The sequence below is a fragment of the Ovis canadensis genome, chromosome 5 (assembly GCF_042477335.2).
Source record: "Ovis canadensis isolate MfBH-ARS-UI-01 breed Bighorn chromosome 5, ARS-UI_OviCan_v2, whole genome shotgun sequence".
Lineage (NCBI taxonomy): Eukaryota > Metazoa > Chordata > Mammalia > Artiodactyla > Bovidae > Ovis > Ovis canadensis.
Genome location: NC_091249.1, coordinates 107,615,284 through 107,641,599, shown reverse-complemented (window position 1 = coordinate 107,641,599; position 26,316 = coordinate 107,615,284). Strand labels below are relative to the sequence as shown.

General features: G+C 39.3%; 2 protein-coding genes across 22 annotated transcripts in view; one reads left to right on the top strand and one right to left on the bottom strand.

Annotated features, from left to right (window-relative positions):
• Positions 1–13,245, top strand: part of SPATA9 (spermatogenesis associated 9) — a 57,226-nt gene extending 43,981 nt beyond the window's left edge. For 7 of the 20 annotated variants that reach the window (XM_069592596.1, XM_069592601.1, XM_069592608.1 and 4 more), the window contains 2 exons: positions 6,826–6,921; positions 11,535–13,245. In XM_069592596.1, the coding sequence (XP_069448697.1) occupies positions 6,826–6,921; positions 11,535–11,822 (384 nt within the window). In that variant the 3' untranslated portion in view covers positions 11,823–13,245. The remainder of the gene's footprint in view (positions 1–6,825; positions 6,922–11,534) is intronic. The other 13 variants (XR_011257376.1, XR_011257373.1, XR_011257377.1 and 10 more) reach the window with 7 other exon arrangements.
• The window catches only part of RFESD (Rieske Fe-S domain containing), a 36,133-nt gene extending 11,483 nt beyond the window's left edge, over positions 1–24,650 (bottom strand). The window contains exons 1-4 of one of the 2 annotated variants that reach the window (XM_069592611.1): positions 24,512–24,650; positions 16,394–16,572; positions 16,254–16,288; positions 13,601–14,301 (exon numbers count right to left, since the gene is read on the bottom strand). In XM_069592611.1, the coding sequence (XP_069448712.1) occupies positions 14,038–14,301; positions 16,254–16,288; positions 16,394–16,571 (477 nt within the window). In that variant the 5' untranslated portion in view covers position 16,572; positions 24,512–24,650 and the 3' untranslated portion in view covers positions 13,601–14,037. Of the gene's footprint in view, positions 1–13,600; positions 14,302–16,253; positions 16,289–16,393; positions 16,573–24,511 lie in introns of those variants that run through there. The other variant, XM_069592613.1, reaches the window with a different exon arrangement.
• Positions 24,651–26,316: the final 1,666 nt, after the last annotated feature.

Sequence of the window (26,316 nt, the reverse complement as noted above, 5' to 3'; positions counted from 1 at the left end):
ATTCTTATCTGAGGATAATTTCAATTCTGGAAAACTTTCAGCCATTATGTCTTCAAATATTGCCTCCTCATTTTCTCTAATCTCGTTCCAGAATGCCTACTAAACACACTTTTGAATCTTCTCATTTTAGTCTTTATGTCCATTTACCTTTCTTGTATTATCCTTTATCTCTTTTTGATACATCTGAATAATTTCCTCTGATCTGTCTTCCAGTTAACTAACTCTCTCCAGCTCTAATATGCTCTTTTACTTACTAAATGTATTTTAAGTTTCAAACATTATATTTATCATTTCTAGAAGTTCTATAATATTTGGTGTTTCCCTCCAAATTTCTACTTTTTAAAAAACATCGTTTTATAGAATTACATCTCTTTAATAACCACTTTTATTTTAAACATATTATTTATGATCTTTTTAAAGATTATTCTTTGAGATTTAGGGGGATTGCTAATCTTCTGTCTATTGTGATCTATGTTGTGTCTACACACTTTATTTCAATTGAAAATTTTTCTTCAGTAAGAATTTTTTTTAAATAGAAATACCTTCTGGCCTTGAGGATACAACAGTTTCTCTAGAGAATTTTGCTTGTGCTCAGGAGGGGTCAGTCCCTGGTAGAGACCTGCTTTCTCACCTTTTTGGTCTGGCTGCCGCTGCTGCTAAGTCACTTCAGTCGTGTCCGACTCTGTGCAACCCCATAGATGGCAGCCCACCAGGCTCCCCCGTCCCTGGGATTCTCCAGGCAAGAACACTGGAGTGGGTTGCCATTCCCTTCTCTAAGGCATGAAAGTGAAAAGTGAAAGTGAAGTCACTCAGTTGTGTCTGACCCTCAGCGACCCCATGGACTGCAGCCCACCAGGCTCCTCCGTCCATGGGATTTTCCAGGCAAGAGTGCTGGAGTGGGGTGCTATTGCCTTCTCCATTGCAGCTCTACAAAGGGCTGACCTCACCTCATGCACATCCAAGTCTCATCTTCATTCTGTTTATTAAAACTCAAGCCCTCAGTCCTTATTTCAGGATCCAGTAACATCGTCATTCCTGAGACATGAAATCACACACTTACTGCTTGGCTTTTAGTTCCTGACATGGAAAGATTTATCCCTTCCTTCCTCCTCCTCTTTCATGTTCTGTAAACTTAGTCTCGTATTACATTTTTGGAGTTTGATTTATATAGAATTTATAGGGTGGTTTTTTTTTTGTTTTTTTTTTTTTTTTTTTGGTGAGAGGTTCCCCACTAGCTCAGTCTGCCACATTGCTGGAACCAGGTGTCCTTCAGGTTTACTTCTTAATATCTTTTACAGATTTATAAGATGGTTAACTTTCTTTTTGGAAGTGAAATGTAATTCTACCCTTTTTCACTTACTTAATGAAGATTTACTAAAAATGACATGTAAAATCACCTATGGGTACTCAGTTCAGTTCAGTCGCTCAGTTGTGTCCGACTCTTTGTGACGCCATGAACCCCAGCACTCCAGACCTCTCTGTCCATCATCAACTCCTGGAGTTTACCCAAACTCATGTCCGTTGAGTCGGTGATGCCATCCAACCAGCTCATCCTCTGTCATCCCCTTTTCCTGCCCTCAATCTTTCCTAGCACCAGGGTCTTTTCAAATGAGTCAGCCCTTCGCATCAGGTGGCCAGAGTATTGGAGTTTCAGCTTCAACATCAGTCCTTCCAGTGAACACACAGGACTGATCTCCTCTAGGATGGACTGGTTGGATCTCCTTGCAGTCTAAGGGACTTTCAAGAGTCTTCTCCAACACCACAGTTCAAAAGCATCAATATTTCGGCACTCAGCTTTCTTTATAGTCCAGCTCTCACATCCATACATGACTACTGGAAAAACCATAGCCTTGACTAGATGGACCTTTGTTGGAAAAGTAATGTCTCTGCTCTTTACTATGGATTCATAAATGTCCTGTGGACTAGAGGGATGATGGGCAAGTAAGCCGTGGCCACTGGGTGTACCGAGTGCATGATGGAAGTGTGCAGAGTGGATTATGGAAGCAACAACAAGGGGGATATAATTCCTAAGAGCAGTCGGTGTAGTCTTCCTCGAAGATGATATTGGATCTGAGGCTGGGAGGAAGGGAAATTATCCCAGTGAAGTAGTAGGAGAATCATTTGAGAAAGTAGACAATGTATATTAAGAAGCTGAGACAAGAGCATGACTTACGTAGAAAATGTAAGTAGTTCCACATGGCTGAAGTGAGACAAGTGGCAACAGTCCCAGGTCAGAGCTTCTGGGGTCCTTGAGGGTTAGGAGTGAGGAGGAAGCTTTTCTTGGGTAATGTGTATTAGCTAGGGCAGAGATTCGGAATTGCCACTGAAAGGAACCAAAGTTGTAGCAAGGAAGAAAGCAAATATCAAATCTGAAAGTCTCAGTGAGGATAGACATAGAAGTGTGAGCAGTGAAGTTTAGTGGCCTGGAGAATCCGAGGAACAACAGACAAATGTGTGAGGTGCAGTGGAGGTCAGTGGGTTGGTCTGTGAATGGAATGTATCCACGGCACCCAACTGTGCCGAGGGGTCAATGGCATATCACAGAGTTCAGCTTACCCAGAGTGGACTCCAGCCTGAATTCCTTCAAGAATGGTCAGGCTGCCTGTGTCAAGATGGAACTCTGTGGTGTGTGAAAATAAAAGGAGTGAAATGTGGAGAGTTGGGGTCAGGCCTGTCCAACTGGCTATCTTGCTGTGACACTTCCTTGGCACCTGGCTCTGTGGGTGCTGTCAGGCTGCTCCCCAAACCTTTCCCTGTTGTGCAGGGCTGAGGTTAGTGATGTATGCCTGCTTCTTCTGCAGGGGGCCTTAGGAATGGAAAACTGAGAATTTCTTGGTGATTTTCAGTATGCCCAGCAGCAATACTTACAGAATGCTGCGTCTGCTTAGCCTTGGAAGCTGCCTGCCCGAGTGAGGCCTGCAGTTGCTCTAGGCTGCAGTGACCTACATAGTCAGCTTGGAGGCTGACTTCAGCCAAGACACGTCAGCTCCCAGACATAGTTGCTGACTTTGGCACCCCAGCGCAGGGCCACAGGACCAGAAGCTCTGTCTATGGTAGAATCTTCTGTATAGTGACATTAGAGGAGTTTGGTTCTACTTTGTACACATTCTCTGGAGTGGCGTGGTCCAGAAATGGGCAAACTAACCTCTTAGCCTCAGGAGTGCCTGTGCCATAAGTGGACCCCAGGGAAGTGTTGCTCCCTTTTTCAGGATGAAGAATCACAGACGCTTACCTAAGTAAAGTTTCTTCCTCACCCCCAGCCCTCCAAGGTAGACTCTAGTTTGGGGTTTAAACTGTAAACCTCACAAATAGTGGGAACTTCTTTAGCTCCTTGAAGGGCTTGCCATGAGGCTATCTTGGGTGGTGTAATTCAAGACTGAGGGCTGGGGGGAGAAAGGACAATTCCTAGAAAGCAGAAGTATTAGAATCTTGAAGACATAGTTTGGCAGGCTGGCCAAGAGGGTGAGATATTCGAGCTTTTATAAGACCACCCAATTAAGAGCTCATTCAAGGGTAATGCTCCACAGGCTGTTAATACTGGCATGCTGTTGTTGTTTAATCATTAAGTCATGTTCCACTCTTTCGCGACCCCGTGGACTGTAGCCTGCCAGTCTCCTCTGTCCATGGGATTTTCCAGGCAAGAATACTGGAGTGGGTTGCCATTTTTCCTCCCCCAGGGGATCTTCCTAACCCAGGGATCGAATCCACATCTCTTACGTTGCAGGTGAATTGTTTACCACTGAGCTATCTGGGAAGCCCCAATACTGGGATAAACAAAGTCAGAAAGCTTTCTTTCCTGTGGATTGCTAGGAGTCTTCCCTGCATTCATGAGTACTGTGGGTTGCTAAGCAAATTCATGATCAAGTAGCTTTTCCAAACTTATAAGGAAACACTGTTTTCTGGACCTGTAAAAGCAGTATGTCTTCCAACACTTATTTGTGAATCACTGAATTAGAGTGTCCCCTATAACTCCCTTCTTATTTCATCAAGATGGTTTGGGACAACATAAATTCTCCAACCTTCAGATCCATAGTAAGTGGATCTCTATTTTCTAAGCAGCTTATCTTCTGCTTTTTTGTGTGATTTATCTCATTGTTAGTGAAAATAAGTTGAAAATAGATATTTCTTCTATGAGACAAGGCAGTCAAAATTATACAGGAGAAGTAGAACATGAAATTATGTGGGAGGAATTTAAAACTGAAATGTTTTTACTGTTGAAATATCCATGTATCGTATATGTTAACATTACCAAATTCAAAAAGGAAATATATGGATATAATATTGATATCACAATACTTTTAAATGCAAATAAAATAAAAACATGTAACAACGAGGTTAAGATAAAATTTTTGAAACCAGCCAAGACAGTCTAGACAAAGCCTCCCTTTTTCCAAATTTCTCCAGTTTGTTTATCTCAGTTTTTGCCATATACTATTCCTGCTCATAGCAAACCCAAAATGAAACAGTGTGGTTTATAATATGAAAAACATGTATTGCAAGTGAGTCATAAAGTGGAAAAATGGCTACTTAGCCAGTGGCCACATACATTTTGGAGGATATGTATTTTTACAGGGGTGATTTATTATAGTAACAGCAAATATTTATTAAAAGCATTAAAATGGTAAAAAAAAAAAGTTACCCCCAGGCAATATACAGATTTGTCATTCAGAAGCATAACATATATCAAATACATATTTATTTCTAAACTAATCCATTTTAATTACTTTTAGGTGAAGGACAAAAATCTGAAAAAGAAAGATGCAGCAAAACAAAAAGAGTAATTTTCCTGGCGTGCAGACCCCATTTTTATTTTTATTGTATATGACCTAACAATTATTGGACCTTCCACTACATCCAGATATTCACAAACTCATGAATATTTTACTCTACTAGGAGGCATTCTGTTGGCATGTATCTGATTTCCTTCCTAATGTCTGCTCCCTCCTTACAGAGTTTGTCTCCTGTAGCCTAATAGTGGGACTCAAAGGCATGCTATCGATCCGAGTCTTTCAGCAAGAGTAAAACAGTAGCAGCAGCTTCGTTTCCTGGAAGCGCTCTCCAAAGCCAGGAAGTCTGGGAAGTTTTCCAGACTGACTTGTGGAGAGAGTGGGCTAAAACTGCCCCTGCCTATTACTGTGTGTAGGAGCTGGCATGGCCTGAGGGTGGGGATAAGAAGGAAAACCCCCCTCACCCCTCCCTCCTCACCCCACCATCTCTCAGCTACTAGGCTAGATAGTATTCTTGGCTTCAGCATTCCATACATCACTTGAGAGGTGAAGGGAGATTGTGATGGACACCTTTGTTCTTCAGACTGAAGTGACTTAGCAGTAGCAGCAGCAGGGACAGCAGTAAGCAAAAACTCAGTACAACAAGCACTTAGAGCAGGACCTGGTATGCAGGCCATACAAATGTCTGCTCAATGAAATGCTTCTTCAGAAGCACCATGTAAAAGGCTGCAATGTTACTACTGGGTGGATACAGCATAATTCACCTAGCCACTGCTACCATTGTTTCAGTTTTTCAGTGTTATAACCTTTTAATCCAACCAGTCCATCCTAAAGGAGACCAGTCCTGAATGTTCACTGGAAGGACTGATGTTGAAGCTGAAACTCAAATACTTTGGCCACCTGATGCAAAGAACTGACTCACTGGAAAAGACCCTGATGCTGGGAAGGATTGAAGGCAGGAGGAGAAGGGGATGACAGAGGATGAGATGGCTGGATGGCATCACTGACTTGATGGACATGAGTTTGAGTAAACTCCGGGAGTTGGTGATGGACAGGGAGGCCTGGCATGCTGCAGTCCATGGGGTTGCAAAGAGTTGGACACGACTGAGCGACTGAACTGAACTGAACATTTTAATGATCATATATATATATATATATACATATATATATATATATATATATATATAATTTTCATTTGTGTGCAATTTTACAGTACTCATGCCTGGAAAATGCCATGGGTGGAGGAGCCTGGCAGGCTACATACAGTTCATGGGGTTGCAAAGAGTTGAACATGACTGAGCCACTTTACTTCATTGTGCATTTGCATAACTTTATATTTACAGCGTATACCTTCTGGGAGTTTTTGAAGCCTCTGAGTGACTTGGCTCTTCAGAGAAGTATGACTAACTGCCCCTTCACTGATAAAGGGGAAGGGAATGTTCTTCCTACCATCATCATTTCATATCCTTATAGCTCAAAGCCACAGAGGTGGCCTCTAAGAGTTACAGTTCCCTCAAACTGAATATATTGTGGTGAGGCAGGGACACATTCTAGAAGCTAGAAAAATCTGAGAGACAAATTCTTTATTAGTGTAAACCTCTACATTGCAAAAAGCATGCTGGATATGAGTGCAGAGTATTTGCTGAAGCTTAATGATCATCTAAGATTAATACTGGCCTTCAGCAGTCTCATGATTAACACTTCCAGGCAGGTCATTAAACTCCAGGAAATGCCCGGTATTTTCATTGCTGTTTGCTTAATTGAAGAAGTGAATAATTTAGTAAAGGATGACTACATGAATTTCAACAGACTGTTTTTCTAATAAGCACAGCAGCACCCCCTAGTGAGCATACTTGGTAAACGTAAAAAACCATCAGATTTTGGAAATGGGAGATTTTTTAAATAGATTTGTCATAGGTTTTAATTAGCAAAAGAAAGTATCTTTTTGTAAAGGAGGAAGACATTATATTTTCAAGGTGTGGGAAAACTGAGATCTAAAGTAGATGACTATCAATATTTGAATTCTCATTTTATAATAACATAAGATTTAACATTGAAAATCTTTTGTTTTAATAAGAAAACTCATTTGTTTTTTCAGGTCAGAAAGGGATCTTTGTTTGAAATCATTTCTTTCCCAGCAAAGACTGCTTTAACTAGCATAATGTGCGTTTCATATGCAGCACTCATTTATTTGGTAAGTTAAGAAAGTAATTAGAATCTGGAAATATAATTATTTTATGTAAAGAAATACTGTATAGTCTATTCTTAAACCAAGATATTATTCTATTATTATGCAAAATAATTTTACATTAAAAATTACATTTCTAAGGAGCCAGGTCAATCCACCAAAAACTAAGTTGCTTAAGTAATAAAATTTATTTTACCTTTAAAAAAATTTATTACTATTTGGTCAAAACATTTTGGTTTGGCTTTCATTAGGTTACAGGTGTTTTGTTTCTGCCATTGTGCTGTGGTTGGTTAAAGTTCAGCTTTTGTTTTTTGAATTACAAAAGTGTTCATTAAAAAGTATGACAAAAATATACAGACTTTTATAAAGTATAAAGTTATTTTCTTTTAATTCATTGCCATTTGTATTTACCTTTAATTGAAAAAAATTACAACATGCAAAAAGAAAAGTACACAGCTTGATGAATTATCAGAAAATCAATTAATTGATGTATCTTATGGATCAAGAAACAAAACAGTATACTATCATTCTAGAAGCCTCTTTCCTGCCTCCTTATGATCACTAGCCTCTTCTGGAAAGGCAAGCACTATTTTGACTTCTAATGGCATAGTCAGTTTTGACTTGTATGTAAATGAAATTGTATACTGTGTTCTTCTGTAGGTCTTGAATTGCTCAACAGTATCATTGTGAGATTCATTTGTTGCCTGTAGCAGCAGCTTGCTGCCTGTCGGTGCTGTAGAGTATTCCATTGATTAAATATACAACTATCTATTCTATTGTTGAACTTTTAGACTATTTAGAACTTTGGCTATTGTGAATAGGTTGCTGTGAATGTCCTTGTACATATGTTTGGGTGAAATGTCTGGATTTTGCATATGTTCGTCTCTAGTATATATTGCCAAAGTTTTCCAAAATGGTTTTAACAGTTCATTCTAGCAGATTATGAATCCCAGTTACTCTGTATCATCACTAACATTTGGTATTATCAATCTTTTCTGGTATAGCCACTTTTGTGGGTATATAGTTCTATCATATTGTGTTTTTAATTTGTATTTTATTGATTATTAAGACTGAATACCTTTTTTATACATTAATTGGGTATCCTCTTTTGTTAATTTCTGTTAGTCTCTTCTCATTTTCCTACTTAGAGTTGTCCTTTGGTTTATTATCAATTTGTACTTTTAACTGTATTATTGGAACAAGCCCTTTTTTCAGTTAAATTTGGGCAGATTTATTTTACTCTGTGACTAGCTTTTCATTTTTAGGAGTTTCTTTTAAAACAGAAGTTCTTAATTTTAATGAAGTCTCATTTATTAGTCTTCTTTATATTAAATGCTTTTTATGTCTTAATTAGGGAATCTTGACTTACATCCTAGTCATGAAACTGTTCCCTCTGATATATCCTAGGAGCTTTGTTATTTTGCCTTTCACTTTTAGATTTATAATACATCTGGAGTTGGTATGAGGCAAGGGTCAAATTTTTCCTCCATGGGTATCTCATTCTGCTGTGCTGTGCTTAGTCGCTCAGTTGTGTCCGACTCTTTGCATCCTCTGTCCATGGGATTCTCCAGGCAAGAATTACTGGAGTGGGTAGCCTTTCCCTTCTCCAGGGGATCTTCCCAACCCAGGGGTTGAACCCAGGTCTCCTGCATTGCAGGCAGATTCTTTACCAGCTGAGCCACCAGGAACGCCCAGTTGATCCAACTCAATTTATCAGGGAAAAGAGTAAACCCCTTTCCAATTGCCCCAGAACACCTCTCTTTTAAGATAAACTAAATGTCCTTATATATGTAGGTCTGTTTATATTCTCTTTGTTCTAGTCAACTGATCTGTCTACTCTTACACCAACTCAACGCTGTATTACTTACTGGCGCTTTACATTAAGTCTTCATAACTGGTAAAACAGGTTCTCCTTCCAATCTATGAACATGGTATATTTCTCTATTTATTTAGATCTTCTTTCTGTTAATAAATGTGTGGCTTTTTTGTTAGAGGTCTTTTACCTATTTATTTTTTTGATCATATTGAAACAGACAAGAATAAAGGTTAAGTTTTCCTAATAATCCACAGATTCAGTGCAATCCCAATTAAAATTTGAGCAGGTGTGTATGTGTACATTGACTAGTTTATTCTAAAATTTACAAGGAAATGCTGAAGGTAAAGAATAGCCAAGACAACTTAAAAAAAAAGTGTAAAAGAACTCATTTTAAACATATTTACAATTTTTTAGAACTCTGAATTTATCAAATATTTTGCAAATGTTTTAAAATTTTGAGAAGTGTTCAGTATCTTAAATGTGAACCTCATACAAGATTGATGCAAATATCCTGCAGAAAATGAGTGGGATGAAATGGCTATGGTGAAACTAAAACAAACTAGATTAGAACCAATTTTTCAAAGACTTCTGAAATCATCCTACATGACTTATGCTATAAACTAAGAATAGAAACAACTTTTTTGGTGACCTCTGATAATTTGTGATATATTCATCCAAATCCTGGGAGAGGTCAGGGCTAGAATTATGGTTTTAAAAGCAAATAACATCTATGTTGGAAGTTAATGCCCTGAGAGTGGAACCATGCCAAGTGAAGAGTAGAAAGTTGACAGAAATGGGAAGAGCACTTTCTTTTAAGATAAGCTAAGAAGAAATCCATGAAGGAGACAGAGGACCAATAATAAAAGAAGCAGGAGAAACACTGTCAAGGAACTAGACTGAGGAAGTTGTGAGTGGTTAAGAGTCATGTACAAGCAGAAAAAGTCAAGTAAAATGAAGATCTGAAAAGTGTCCCTTAGATCTAGTAGGAAAGTTGGAATTAATCATCTTGAGAACTGCTTTAGCAGAAAGAGTGAAAAGGAGATGGTAAAATGGAAACCATGAATGTATGTCCTGGTTTGATCAAGAAAAATGTATAGTAGTCAAGAGGGAAACAGGGCCATAGGGATTTTAAATTTTTAAATTTCAGGGTAGACTATACTTTAGTATGTGACAGGTTGCAGGGGAGGAGCTAGTCAAGAATGAGAGGTTGAAGAGGCAGGCAGTAATTGATAGGCAAGTTGATAGGTAGGGTATAGGTTATAAGCAAAGATGGAGAAATACTGACCTTAATCAAGATCTTGCATTTTCTGAGACTTGGACAAAATTGGTTATGGTAGGCACAGATAAAATGTTGTAAGTGAGGGAAGAAGAAATGTATCAAAAAGGTTAGGGCTCCCCAACCTTCTTTTCATAGCATAGTTGTGATAAATGGTTAAAGCTGTAGCTGGAAGTGATGGACCTCAAGATTTTATAACTCTAGATTTGGGTGTACTTAGATATAAGTAGCATTGATAGTACCTTAATACTATCGATTGATAGTACTGATAGTACCTTAATCAATACAGATATTTAAATATCTCACTTAATTAGAAGTCCAGAGTCAGGCAGTTTCCCTGTTTGTATAGTGGATCTACAGCGTCATCACGAACCCAGGGCCTCTCCATCTCTCTCTCCCACTATCCTGTTGGTTGGTTTTGGTTCTTAGCTTTGCTGCCTTATCCTCATGCCTTACATCCGTATCAGCCTCCAAAGCAAGGAGGAGAGAGTAGAGGCAAAAGACAGTCTTTCTTCTATATAAATAGGAGGAAACACTTTCCCCCAAATCCTTCCGATCTTCCTCCCCAGCAGACAAATTTTATTACGTTGGTCAGAGGGGTCAATTGCCAGACAGTAACGGTAACGCCAGGAAGTGAAGGGAAGCATCTGGTGTCCCCATTCTGAGGTGGGAAACAGGCAAGAAAAGAGGAGGCAGGAGGAAAGTCCTGCCCTCCTTTCTGTTCCTCTCTTTAGGAACATCTGAGCATTGGTCGCCTATTATGTCACCTTGGAGGCATCATCGCTTTGGTAAAAGAAGCTAGTTTAGGTGTTCTCGTATTTTATAGATTTTATTATTCTTGTTGCTTGCCTTAAATGCTTGGCATCATCATTCCCATCAGTAAAGTTATAGGTTTAACAGATACAGCTCTTAGTGAGTCTCAGTTTTTGAAGTTATTTTTTTAATCTATGTTTTGTTCTGACACCCTTAAAGTACTGAATGGCATTTTTGAGGGAAAGTGGATCACAAGTTTGTTTAGAAATCATTGATTCTAAATCATTAATTTACTAAATTCTTACCAAAATGTTTATGCCCTTCCAATGAAACATAATTGGTATAAGCAAAGTCTATATGGGAAAAAAGTAAAAACAGAAAACCTACTTTGAGATATTAACATGTCTGAGGATAAATTCCATCTCTCAGAAGATGTTTAATTAAGTCAGGAGAATAAAGGAATGTTTCATTTAATTAGAGAATAAAGATGTAAAACATGAATTAGAAATGTGAAGCATATTTTTATTAAAGCATACTATGTTTAATTTTCCTTCTAGATTATGGTATATTTATAATTAGGAATCAGCCTCCTCACGTTTATCATGTGCCAGAGGAAGCTGAAAAAAAGCACCTCTTTGTTAGAAGATACAGATCAATGATTTTATGTTAAATGTTTTATTGCATTATTGGATTTTTATCTGTTAAGTTTAGTAGTATAACGCAATTATACTCCAATAATAAAAAAAGAAACCTTAACTTTTTAAAAATTATTAGACAGTCTGTGTTAATGCTGTGCTGGAGAAGACAATGAAAATTTTCCAAGAAGAAGAATCTATAAGGCAAAACAGAGAGGAGAGTGAAAATTTTAGAAATGCCTTTTCGGAGCCTGTGCTTTCTGAGCCTCTGTTTCCCGAAGGTGAAATCAAAGCAAAACCTTACAGGTCGTTACCAGAGAAGCCAGACGGTATTTCTGATCGCCCCAAACTTCCTGCTAATAAGTTGAGTAATAAGATTCAGGTTTTACATTCTGTGTTTGACCAATCAGCTGAAATGAATGAATGAGAAAATCTGAACTTAAATATCACTGAACAGAGCTTAAGCATTATCTAATGACATAACTAGGAAACTAGTTTTTATGTTCTGACTGCTCTGCTTTGAAAAAAAATGGGGGCGGGGGAGGACTATTGATAAAATGTCATTCTCAAGTATTTACATGGTAGAGAAAATAAAATGAATCAATGTTGACTATGTGATATTTTTTAATGAACAAGAAAACGTACCCTTTGGTAAGTTAGACTCTATGTGATGGTTTATAATATGGACATGTTTATAATACATTTATGTTTGTATTAAAGACCTTAGAGTATCTTCCGATTATTTATCTGGGAGGGAAAAAACCCTCCCTATTAAAATGTTACATATCTTAAAGGATATATATTTTCTATCTACAGGCTGCATAGTTTGAGTTTCCCTATTAGTTGTTTTAAAACTCATCTATAAAGTTATGAAAGACTTGAAATTCATAGATGTAAATTTATATTGTTTACAAATCTGATGAGAAGATGTCTATATATGAGAATGGGATGTGACATGACATTTTTATTTCCCCATCTAGAGGAACAAATTAAAAACCAGAAACCAAGTCCATGTTACTCATTGTTGCCACTGGATCCTCAGGAAAAAATGCTTCTGTGATTGGTCCCACAAACCAGGGTCATGGTTTTTGCCTGCTGGAGGTACTTTGGTTTCTTCCATGCATTTTCAATTCTGGACATGTGTTAAGTCATTGGAGGATCAGTGCCTGATTTAATAGACCAGGATGTACCCATTCCAGAGATGGTACATTTTTTGTACCTGGTGGGTAACTGCTGCTATAAATAGTATTTATAAAAAACCCAGGCCTGGTTCATTGATAGTCTATTGAAAGCAAGTGTTGGAATATGGGTAGCATGTAGCAATATATCAGAAAAATTATAATATATAGCAAAAGGCTCTATAAGCACAGCCTTAATGATACCTATTTTATTCACTTATTATTTTTACAATAGCCAAGAGAAAGGATCCAAGTGGACCCCTTAGAATACTAAGGCTTAATTCAGCCCTGTGTCACTAAGAAGATTACTGCGGTTTGAGACTAAGTTCCAGTATTGACAAAAAGCTTTTCTCATTCTGAATTCATAATCTGTTCCTCATAGTTCTTTCTGGTCCCACTTATTCTTACATTCTACCATGTGCTGCTGAGTTTTAGATGATCAGTACCCAGGGATTTATAATACAGCGTGGGCACGAGGCAACCAGAGGATGATGGCCATAACTAACTGGCATGGAAAAAGCAGGGTGAACTAACTTAACACAGGCCTGCGAACTCAGAAGAAAAGACTGAGGAACAACGCCCTATATCCTGCTCTCTGTGACATTTATATGGCACTTGGTTGTACATACATGTGCAAAATTCTATACAAATAAAAATTTTTTAAAAATGTTATTTAGAAATTTCATTTGGCTCGCTGAACACATTTCACATCCCTCATGGCTAGCAGCAACTGTCTCCTCATTACTTTGAAACTGTCTACCATGACCTGAGAGAAACTGAGCTCAAGTTTACTTGGTTTCAATGTCAGGCAAGTTGTTTCCTATTTCTAAATTCAGCATGTACACTGATCCCATTTGGGGAAGTATTTTTTCAAGTGTAAAAGGTCTGCTATATATTTGGAAAAACTGAATAGTTACAACTTAAGTATTTCAATGTGTTTAAATTTTACCATAAAAAATTGTAATAACCATCAATAGGTGGGGTGGTGAACGCATGCAAAAATGAATCAAGACTAGAAGAATGCTGATAACTGTTGAAGGTGGGTGCTGGGAGTTTATTATTCCCTTCACTTTGTACACATTAAAATTTTTCCATGATAAAGTCTACTATATCAAGTAGGGATTTTCCCCCTAAAGTTTTCTTTGTAGATCTATTTTTTTTTTAACCTTTCTTCATTCTGGTTACTCCAAATTATTTTTATCCTTCTTCAAATGCACATTTCAAACCTATAACCTTGAGGTCCCAATCAATCCAGAGGATTGGCTGAAAAGTATTCTATAGATCCCGAGGATGTTCCTTATATCACACCAAGTACATGTGCTTTGGAACCTTTCATAAATATGACTGTTAAAGATGATAAATGTGTTTGTGTTGGAAAAAGTTAGTCATCTTTGGTACTCAGCAAGGTTATTCTAAAAATACTTTCAAAACATACACAACATTTTTCATTGCCATGAAGTTTTATCAGAAGGAACTCGGAATTACTTTGAAGATTCCAGTAGCATAATAGTCAGAGTCACATTTAAAAGGCTCATTAGAAAGAGTCACATAAATATTCCCATTGTCCACTGTCACTGTGTGAATCCTTTGCTTTATCCCTTTGGAGCACCACATGGGTTTTGCTGATGGGTCTTTAGGATCTATAGACTGATACAGTCCTTCTCCTGTTTCCAAAGTAATTTTATACTTATGCCAGGGGCAAACTATACATGCTCGTCCATCAAATTCCTGGGGAAAGAAATAATTGATTTTATAATATGACATTTCCAATGTTGACAATAAATCTCCGACTCAGAAAAGAATTTACTGCTGAAGAACCAGGCTGCAGAACAGGCTTCTCTTTTTTCCTCCCATTTACAAATTATTTAGCATAAGGCAGAACCTAATCTTAGCAGTCATCAAGTTCTTCTGCAGTTGATAAGAAACCCAGTGTGTTAGAGCTCTATCAGAAGATAACCAGCCCAGGCAACTACCCCATGTGACCCCAGTATGCTATTATCTGTTAGATATTAATGTCACTTCTGTGATGGAAATGGGGCAAGAGCTCCAAGTGCTTCTAAATGAATCTTCACTAGCTGGTGGAAGAATGGTAAGCCTCAGATATAATTTCAAGAGAGGTTACTAAAGGCATAAGTGCATATGTTAACTAAAGAGCAATTTATGATCCAAAGTAGTTCATTTCAAACTTTTAGCTGTCCTAAAGCAGTGCTTCTAAAAATTTAAAGGACATGGGAATCACCTAGATCTTGTTTAAATCGAGCTCTTGTTTAAGTTCAGTAGTCCTTAGAACAGGCTGCAGTATTTGCATTTCCAAGACACTCCCGGGTGTCACCAATGTTGTTGGTCTGTGAACCACACTTTGAGCAGCAAGGTTTTATAGCTCTCACGATGGTCTGAAACTGAGGGAAATTCTTCCACTCTGTCATCCAGGTGCTGACATTTTTATCTCCACACGAGAAGTGCAGAAATGCTGTTTCGTACCACCTCCCCTGCCAGAACTGTCAGCAAACACTTTCATAACTCGTAAGTTCATATTCATAATTTAAGCACACATCTTTTAACATGAGGACAGGTGTGGAAGTAGGTAGATATGAGTTGTATAGAGAGTGGAACACTAAATTTAAGCATGTACTTTGTGCCAGTCAGAGACACAGACAGGGAAGGGAGAGAGAGATCAGTTTCATGAGGTAGAAAAGAAGAAATCAGGCAGCTAGTTTGGGAATGCAAGGATGTAAAACAGTGCCCCCATCTTCCCTCAGTTAAGCCTTCAAAGTGTTCTTTCTTTCTTAAAATATATATATATTGATATTTTTATTATATCATAAAACTAATATATACACATTGGAAAAATTCAAACTATGTAGAATTATAAAAAGTAATTATTTTTTTAAAATGGGACCTCTTTAGACCTATTATTCTTTGACTTGCTTTTCTCCACTCAAAAATATACTGTTGACATTCATGCCGGATTAACTTACCAGCTGTATACTATTCCACAGGCCTCCCTGGTGGCTCAGTTGGTAAAGAATCTGCCTACAGTGTGGGAGACCCTGGTTCAATCCTTGGGTCAGGAAGATCCCCTGGAGGAGGGCATAATAACCCACTCCAGTAATTCTTGCCTGGAGAATCCCCATGGACCAAGGAGCCTGGTGGGCTACAGTCCATGGGCTCACAAACAGTTGGACATGACTGAGCAACTAAGCACAGCACAGTATACTATTCCACAGCATGGCGAGTCCCAATTTAAACTGTTTCCTCTTGTTAAAACATTTAAATTTCCTTCAATTTTTCATTACAATGAACAATACCACAATGAACTAAAGTATGTACTTAACAAATGTTTAAGTGTATATATACTTATATACGTGCATATACTTAAGAAGTATGTGCACATATGTAAGTGTGTATATATATACTTTTGTACAATAATATGCAGAGTAGATCTTTCAAAGTATATTTGCTAGGTCAGAAGACATGTATATTTCTCATCTTTACCTGTAAAATGGTTTTCTTTACCTTGTTAGTGTTGTGAATTCCTAGAATATTAGTAATTATACTCAAAGCATGAAAATATAGTTCAAACCCAAATATAAATTGTTTGTGAATAGAGACTGTAAATATAGTAGGAATATAAATAGGAAACATCTGAATTTGTTGAAAACAGATTTACTTTTACATACCTCTATTTCTCCCAAATGTAAAGGTCCTCCTGAGTCTGCAGAGAAATTGAACATACATCTGGTCACTAAAAACTGAAATTTTAATAGCTTTCTGGACAGTAAATAAATACAAGGTTTACAAATGAAAAATAAAATCTTACGGTAACAGCGAATATCCATAGCATGAAATTCTCCTTTGTGGTAAAAAATTACCACTTCTCTGTCATGGACAACAGCTGTTATTCTTTCAGATCTTTTAATGTCTTCTTCTCTACCCACATAGACAGAAGCATATTGCTCCTTCGTTTCAGGATCTTGTTCAGAGCCATCAGGATCCATGCTAGTGGAACAACAACAAAACCACAAACAAACAAAAAAAAGAAAAAAGAAAAAAATTGCAAGTGGTCTTCACTAGTTTCATTACACTTAACTCACAGAGATAATCATAAGAGAAGTTTGATTTCCCTGAGACTGATGGAGGTGCTTTTAAAAATACTGGGTTATATAGTCAGTCATGATTGTAAGAATTCTTAAAGCTTGCCAAATTAGGGAGGACTGACCACCTTTAGGCTGGACTGGTATTTGATTCATTTCATTGCCTAAGGTAGATATTTCAGAATTCCTGACAGATACTAAAGTCTCACTATCTTTTTATTCCCTCTCAAATTCAATGCTAAACAACACCTGCATATTATCAGTGTTGTTTTTAGCTTTTGTTGAAGGTAGTTTTCTTTGGCAAGGGCCTAACAGAAGCAAAAGAGATTAAGAAGAAGTGGCAAGAATACAAAAGAACTGTACAAAAAAAGCTCTTAATGACCCCTAGAGCCAGACGTCCTGAAGAGAGAAGTCAAGTGGGCCTTAGGAAGCATTACTACAAACAAAACTAGTGAAGGTGACAAAATTCCAGCTAAGCTACTTCAAATCTTAAACCATAATGCTGTTAAAGTGCTGCACTCATTATGCCAGCAAATCTGGAAAACTCAGCAGTGGCCACAAAACTGAAAAAGGTCAGTTTTCATTCTAATTCCAAAGAAAAGCAGTGCCAAAGAATGTTCAAATTACCATACAATGACACTCATTTCCATGCCAGCAAGATTTTGGTCAAAATCCTTCAAGCTAGGCTTTAGCAGTACATGAACTGAGACCTTCCAGATGCATAAGCTGGATTTAGAAAAGGCAGAGGAACCAGAGATCAAAAGCTAGGGAATTCCAAAAAAACACCTACTTCTGCGTCACTGACTATGCTAAAGCCTTTGACTGTGTGGATCACAACAAACTGTGGAATATTCTTAAAGAGATGGGAATACCAGACCACCTGACCTGCCTCCTAATGAACCTGTATGAAGGACAAGAAGCAACAGTTAGAACCAGACATGGAACAATGGACTGGTTACAAACTGGGAAAGGAGTATGTAAAGGCTGTATGTTGTCACCCTGCTTATTTAACTTATATGCAGAGTACATCATGTGAAATGTCGGGCTAGATGAAGCACAAGCTGGAATCAAGATTACAGGGAGAAATAACAATAACCTCAGATATGCAGGTGATACCACTTTAATGGCAGAAAGTGAAAAGGAACTAAAGAGCTTCTTGATGAAGGTGAAAGAGGAGAGTCAAAAAGCTGGCTTAAAACTCAACATTCAAAAAACTAAGATCGTGGTATCTGGTCCCATCACTTCATGGCAAATAGATGGGGAAAATGTGGAAACAGTGTCAGATTTCATTTTCTTGGGCTCCAAAATCAATGTGCTTGGTGACTGCAACCACGAAATGAAGAGACACTTGCTCCTTGGAAGAAAAGCTATGTCAAGCCTAGACAGTGTTTTAAAGCAGAGACATCACTTTGTTAACAAAGGTCAGTATAGTCAAAGCTGTGGTTTTTCCAGAAGTCTTGTATGGATGTTGAGAGTTGGACCATAAAGAAGGCTGAGCACCAAAGAATTGATGCTTTTGAACTGTGGTGTTGGAGAAGACTCTTGAGAGTCCCTTGGACTGCAAGGAGATTCAACCAGTCAATCCTAAAGGAAATCAGTCCTAAATATTCATTGGAAGGACTGATGCTGAAGCTGAAACTCCAATACTTTGGCCACCTGATGTGAAGAGCTGACTCACTGGTAAAGACCCTGATACTGGGGAAAATTGAGGGCAAAAGGAGAAGGGGGCAACAGAGGATGAAATGGTTGGATGTTTTCACTGATTCAATGGACATAAGTTTGCACAAACTCCAGGAGATAGTGGTGGACAGAGAAGCCTCGAGTACCTGGTCACAGAGTCAGACACGACTTAACGAATGAACAACAGGATTCTTCGACAGTCTGAATAGTCTTGAACCTCTTGGTTAAAAGGTGGCTAAGTTGGTTTTGCCTGGTGTAGACAGCCAGTTCATACAGATCAACCAGATAACCATATTCTAGTAGGAAGGAGAAGTGTGAATGGATGCCTTTAATTTTCTTAATTCACATAGAAAATGTCATTACTTTCTTCTGTCTTACTTGGGCATTCAAAACAGTGACTTTCTCTTCAATTTATAGAAGTATATAAATTTTAGAGAATCTGTAAGGTATTCTAAATATTTTTTTTTTCTTAGCACAGATATTCAGCCTATTTCTTTGAAACCAACCCTTTCAAAAGGACCTTCTTCAAGAACATAGCCATGGTCTATTAATTTCATATGAGAAAGAAACATCAAGATATATCATTGTCAGGGGTTTCAGGCCCCATGTAGAGGATTTTCCTGAGGGCCTCCCTTATGTTGGTATTTTTATTTTTTCTATGATAGTTTCTAAGTAAAACTGTATATCCTGTTTTGCAAAGAATGTCTGTATTTATTTCCTTTTTCTCCTAATAATTAGAGCAACGGTTAACAATGCAAACTTCAGGGAACAAATATGACATCTCTGTAATTTCCTAAACTTGATTAGTGTAGTGCTTTCCTTTATACATCGAATTCACAGTTCCTGCCTCTGCCCAGTAAGAAAATTGAGTGAGGCACAAACTCAGTTTGGGCTGATGAACTGGAATGAAGGAGCTACAGAAAAGAAATAAGGATGTGCTAAGTCGCTTCAGTTGTTTCTGACTCTTTGTGACCCCACAGACCGCAGGCCGCCAGGCTTTTCCGTCCGTGGGATTCTCAGGACAAAAATACTGGAGTGGGCTGCCATTTAACTCCCAGGTTTTAGGTTGGTGCAACTATGTGGTTTGTGATTGTGATTGGGCAGATGAGAAAGGAATGATACTTTGAAAGAAGGGAAAAATCAGGAACTAGTTACATTTTGTACAGAGTGAGTCTGAGGTACTCAAGAGATATCAAGTCAAAAGTCAGATATATGAGACTAGAATTGAGACTCACTAGAGAGATAAATTTGGAAGTTTTCAAACTATAGAATTCAACAGAATCACTTGGAGTGGGAGTGTCAATAGGGAATGAGGTCTAACACAATTTCTGAAGAATATCCAATATTTAGACTTTCTGGATTAGCCATGCTTGACCAGAGGCTGGATTGGAACTTTTCTAAACCATTATCTGGTTTTACTTGATTTTGGCAGGTGCCCAAAGTATACAAACTACTCAGATGGTAACATTTACCTCCGTACTGCTGCATGTGCAGTCATTATCACATTTTGTGACAGAACAGAAGGGCAATAATGATAAGAAAAACGGGGACAGACAGATGAATTGAAAAGAGGAGGGGGGAATAGGCTGAAGAAAAAGAAAAATATGGAATATGCAACACATATAACTAACAAAGGACTGATTCAGAAAGCATGAAGTATTCCTATAAACAAGTGAAAAAGGCAACCATTATAAAAATGGGCAAAAGACACAAACATTTCAACATTTCACAGATGAGGAAATCTGAATAGCCAGAAATCACATGTAAAGATGCTCAACCTAATTAGTAGGAAAATGTAAAAGAAATATAAAGCAAAGTCAAAATAGGATTCTATTTTCCATCCACCAGACTGGCAAAAAATAACAAGTATTGGCAAGGATATGGAGCAACTGTTAGTGATGACATCAATTAGAGGTACAACAATCTAGCATTCCCTAGCAAAGCTGAACACATTCATGACCCAATAATCCCACTTCAGATACATTCCCTAGAAGTGCGCACAGGTATACCAGGAAAAATGCACAAGAATGGTTATACAGCAAAAGATAGGAAACAAGTCAAATCTATCAACAGTAGAATGGATGATTTTTACACTCGTTCAATGCAATATTGTGTAGCAGTGGAAAATGTATGGCTATGTCAAGTTGGATTAGTCAAAAAGTAACTTTAAACAAAAAAATTTTAAGAATTCAGAGTATGCTTCTATTTTTATAAAGTGCCACAAGGGGCAAAACAAAACAATGTATTATTTGTGGATAAATGTATATAGGGAAAATTTACAAAGAAAAGCAAGGGGATGATAAACACAAATTTTAAGTGTTTATAAATGTATTACACTTACTCATATTTAAAATTACTTTTTCCCCCCAAATATAAGTGGTATCCTACTTTATGTAACAAATAATCCAAAATCCAAGAAAAGGGATAAAATGGTACTTTGTGTCCTCAGAGAATGTATATGTAAACAGATCATGAATAGACTATTTGAAATTTTTGTACAGCTTATTTCAAGACTTGCCATAGAGGAAGAAATAAATCTATAGTTCTCTTACTTTTCTTTTTCCAGGCAACAAATAGAAAAGAAATACAAGATTCAAGCAAGTACCAAAATACATGAGATATGGATTAGCATCAGAAGTTAATTAAATTCTATTGAACTCCCAAATAAATGAGAACCAAACACTATCCTTTCTCGTTTCAGTCTCTTAGAGACTTTGCAGGGTTTCCCCACCCCCACCCCCAACCAAGGAAAATTGTAGGGAACTTTGCATGGGCTGATAAGAAATGAGCAGAGAAAGCTGGGGCTAAATGATAAAGGTTTCAGAGAAATATGATCAGTTTTGCATTTTGCTTAGAAAAGTATTATCTCATCCTTCAAATAATTGTTCCCTCCAAGCATCATAGGTGGTACTATTTATGATATCTGGTGACTATAATTAACACCCATATTATTCTCAATTAAATAATGTGAATATCATGGTCCATTCAGACAGCAACACAAGTCACTGTGTTCACTTTAATTACTGTTACTTTGATGCACTATTCATATGCTCCTACACATTTTCTCTGTGTTGAGTCAGCTTTAAGATAGTAGACTCCTAAAGTAAGAAAATGAAATGAAAACTTAAACTGCATTACTCAGTATTGGAGCTAGAAGAAAACTGTGTAAAGAAATGTTGAGTCATTTTGTTCCACAGTTCTCTTCAAGAGATATTTTTTGGACTGTACCTAAAATTAGGTTTCTAAAGGTGCTAACACCACATAAAATTACTAATTGGCTAAATGAATCCTGTCTCTATTAGATACCTTTCCGGCATAGGGAATCTTTTTCAGCATAACTTAAGTTTCTATAAGACAGTGGGGACAAAAGAAACATGAAGTTAAAGGAATTTCTTCTTATTCTTGAGCAGAAAAGCACAAAGTTGCTTTTACTGAGTCTGGGGACTTGATCTACACTTATCAGAATGCAAAACTCCAAGGTGACACCTTTATTTTAGGTTCAGAGATGAGAAATGCCATAGCTTTAGATTTCTTTGTCTGGCAGAATAATAGATAAAACTAGCTACCTTTAGTGAGTGCCAAGTGCTTGGACTCTGCATATATGAATTCATTAATCCCCAGGAAAAAATGCCTGTTTTCCAGATGAGGAAACTAAGGGTAAAGGACTTTAACAAAAGCTTGCCCAAACTCACAAAATCACAGAGAAGATTCAAACTGAGGTCTTATGTCTAAACTTTGTGAAGACTGATACATAAATCTTACCATTTTATCTAAGTAGCATCCACGGATTTATAAAAATAGGTGGCACGCATATACACTATCTTGAAGGTACAAAACCTTTTCGCAAAGATGTTTGTGTGTACCCTCCACATATATATATCCTTAGATGATGGTCTTGAATTTTTTTTAATTTAGGAAAGCCAATGTGCAAGACTCGTGTCAACAAATGTTTGAAACAAAATCAGTTCAGTTCAGTCGCTCAGTCGTGTCCTTCTCTGCGACCCCATGGACTGCAGCACACCAGGCCTCCCTGTCCATCACCAACTCCCAGAGCTTACTCAAACTCATGTCCATCATTTTGGTGATGCCATCCAACCGTCTCATCCTCTGCCCTCCCCTTCTCCTCCTGCCTTCAATCTTTCCCAGCATCAGGGTCTTTTCCAATGAGTATGTTCTTTGCATCAGGTGGTGAAAGTATTTGAGTTTCAGCTTCAACATCAGTCCTTCCAATGAATATTCCCAGGACTGATTTCCTTTAGGAAGGACTGGTCGGATCTCCCTGCAGTTTAAGGGACTCTCAAGAGTCTTCTCCAACACCACAGTTCAAAAGCATCAATTCTTCGGTGTTCAGCTTTCTTTATAGTCCAGCTCTCACATCCATACATGACCACTGGAAAAACCAATAGCCTTGATTAGATGGATCTTTGCTGGCAAAGTAATGTCTCTGCTTTTTAATATGCTGTCTAGGTTGGTCACAGCTTTTCTTCCAAGAAGCAAGTGTCTTTTAAAATTTCATGGCTACAGTCACCATCTTCCCTAATAATTTAAGAGTTGCGCAGCCAGTCCTGGAATCCGCAGGTGTCGTCTGCGACATTAGAGACCTTACAGTAGCAGCTGCACTCACCTGGGTTTGAACTCCCAGCTCTGCCTGACTTGTGAGAAGTCGGCTAATGTCGCTGCGATGCAGTGTGTGCGACTATAACGCAGACCTGCACTAAGTGCAGTGGTAGGGACAAACGTCTCAGGACAGTCAAGTGTCCAGGGTGGGTCCTGGGGGTGGGAAACTCTGCAATCACCGTGGCGGTCATCTCTTAAGGGTCCTGCCAGCTCTGACAGCCTGTGGGCAAGGACTTCAAGCTGTGTTCAACGTTTGAGTCAAGACAACCTGCAGTTGTCAACACCACGCTCAAGAACCGAAAAGACAACCAGAGCGTGGCTATCAAGACATGGGTGATCATTCTGCCTGCAGACTTCAGGAGTCGGATACCCAAGACGGCTGGGGCTGCGGCAACCCTGGGGCAAGTTTCATACATTTCAGAGCACAAATGCTAAGAAAAGTGAAAGTCGCTCAGTCCTCTCCGATTCTTTAGAATTCTTCAGGCGAGAATACTGGAGCGGGTAGCCTTTCGCTTCTCCAGGAGATCTTTGCAACCCAGGGATCGAACCCAGGTCTCCCGCATTGTGGACGGATTCTTTACCTGCTGAGCCACCCGGGAAGCCCAAGAATACTGGCTAGCCTATTTCTTCTCCAGTGGACCTTCCCCACACAGGAATACGAACCAGGGTCTCCTGAGGATTGCAGGCGGATTCTTTACCAACTGAGCTATGAGGGAAGCCAAATGCCAGGAAAGCTTGTTAAAAAATGGACCAGGGAAGCGGCTGTTAAAAAGCAGAGACATTACTTTGCCAACAAAGGTCCGTCTAGTCAAGGCTATGGTTTTTCCGGTAATCATGAATGCATGTGAGAGCTGGACTATAAAGAAAGCTGAGCACAGAACTGATGCTTTTTCACTGTGGTATTGAAGACTCTTCAGAGTCCCTTGGACTGCAAGGAGATTCAATCAGTCCATCCTAAAGGAAAGTAGCCCTGAATATTCATTGGAAGGAGTGATGCTGAAGCTGAAACTCCAATACTTTGGCCACCTGATGCAAAGAACTGACTCATTTGAAAAGACCCTGATGCTGGAAAGATTGAAGGCGGGAGAAAGGGATGACAGAGGATGAGATGGTTGGATGGCATCACCCACTCAGTGGACATGAGTTTGAGTAAACTCCAGGAGTTGGTGATGGACGGGGAAGCCTGGCGTGCTGCAGTCCATGGGGTCGCAAAGAGTCGGACACGACTGAGCAACTGAACTGAACGGAAGCTGCAGGTCCGGAGTGAGGACCAGCCTTGACGGTGAACAAGCTCGATGGGCCCGCAGTGCCCGGGCAGAAGCCTGTGCTGGGGGTTCATCGTTAAGGAGAGCTGCGTCTAGGGCGGCGGGACCGCAGCGCTCAGAAGACCCAGGAGGAAACGCAGCACTGCAACCGCGAACCCACCCCCAGTCTCCGGCGCCACCGGAAGCCCGAGCCCCGGGCCCGCCGCCCGGCCGGAAGTGGCTAGTCTCGCGAGCCCCGCCCCGCGAGAGGCCGCCCAGCCCCGCGCCAGGAACAGAACTTACCTTCCCTGAGTCCCTGCCCCACCTCCGCGAGACCCGGCCGCAGCGCCGCCGCGTGAGGATACTGAACCGGCCAGGGAAGCCGGCGGCCGCGTGGCGCTCCGCGTGACCGGGCGGGGCGGGGCGCCACCGCCCACGTGACCCGAGCGCGCCCGCCCCCGGGGCGGCCTCTGAGGCGTCGCGGGCTGCTGACCCTGCCTGACCGCGGCCGCCGGCTCGCCGCGCTCCGCCTGGACCTCCGAACTGACCGTCTCAATCGTGTGTTTTACCGACGTGGGCTCCCCCACTTCATTTTAAAACGTTTGCTGAGCTCATCACATTTATCTAGATTTTGAACTCACCCGGGGGTTTTCCTTCTAGAAATTTACCTCATAAAAATATTTACTAGAGTTCGTCACGATGCGTATAATCTATGTATAATGGTGTTTATTGAACTCACTCAGGGTCTGTCTTCTAGAAATTTACCTCATAAAATATTTAGTTTGTCATGATGCATATAGTCAATGTATAATGGTGTTTATTGAACTCACCCGGAGTCTGTCTTCCAGAAATTTACCTCACAAAAATATTTAATAGGAGTTCATCACGATGCATATAATGTATGCTACTGCTGCTAAGTCGCTTCAGTCGTGTCCGACTCCGTGCGACTCCAGAGACGGCAGGCCACCAGGCTCCGCCGTCCCTGAGATTCTCCAGGCAAGAACACTGGGGTGGGTTGCCATTTCCTTCTCCAATGCATGAAAGGGAAAAGTGAAGTCGCTCAGTCGTGTCCGACTCTTAGCGACCCCATGGACTGCAGCCTACCAGGCTCCTCCGCCCATGGGGTTTTACAGGCAAGAGTACTGGAGTGGGGTGCCATCGCCTTCTCCAGCATATAATGTATAATGGTGTTTATTGCCAGAAAAGTGACAAGAGCTCAAATGAGCCTCAGCTGGGAAGTGGTTAAATACAATGTAGACGTGTGAATTACTTTCTAACCACATACTCACCAGCACGGTTCATGATGTAATGAATGAATTTGTTACAAAGTATGGAATACTGTGTAGTATGCTTTCTTTGGGGGTAAATAAAAGTTATTTCTCTAGATACAAATAATGTAGATATATGCACATAAGCTTAAAAAATTGGGTCTTTAAACTTGGGGGGGGGGAGGAGATGGGTTTCACTCTCATCTTTTGAACTTTGCAACTTTGTTTTTTTCTATTTATATTTCTGTGAGGAAAAAAACAAAAAACCCACACACGTGCATGTGTTCAAAGTTGGAAGCTAGATGAGTCTGATAGGTTTTTATATTTTTAACTGGAGGAAAAGTGCTTTATAAAAATCAGCCATATTACACGCATATGCCGACGTTCTTGAGCATCCCATCCATCCCCACTTCCCACCCCTCTAGGTCTTCACAGAGCGTCAAGGTGGGCTTACTGTGTTATATGGCAAATTTTCACCAGTTATCTCTTTTACACGTTAGTGCATATGTCAGAGTAACTTTCTCCTTTTGTCCCAGTCTTTCCTTCCACTGTGTCCATAAGTCCCTTCTGTATACCTGTGTCTCCATTCCTTCCCTGTGAATAGGTTCGTCAGTATCATTTTTCTAAATTCCATATGTATGCGTTAATATAATACATTTATTTTTTCTCTTTCTGAATTATCTCACTCAGTATGACAGGCTCTAGGTTCATCCCTCTCTCTAGAACTGACTCAAATTTGTTCTTTTTTATCGCTTATATTCCGTTGTATATGTGTACCACATCTTCTTTATCCATTCATCTGTTGATGGACATCTAGGAGTCAGTGATGCCATCCAACCA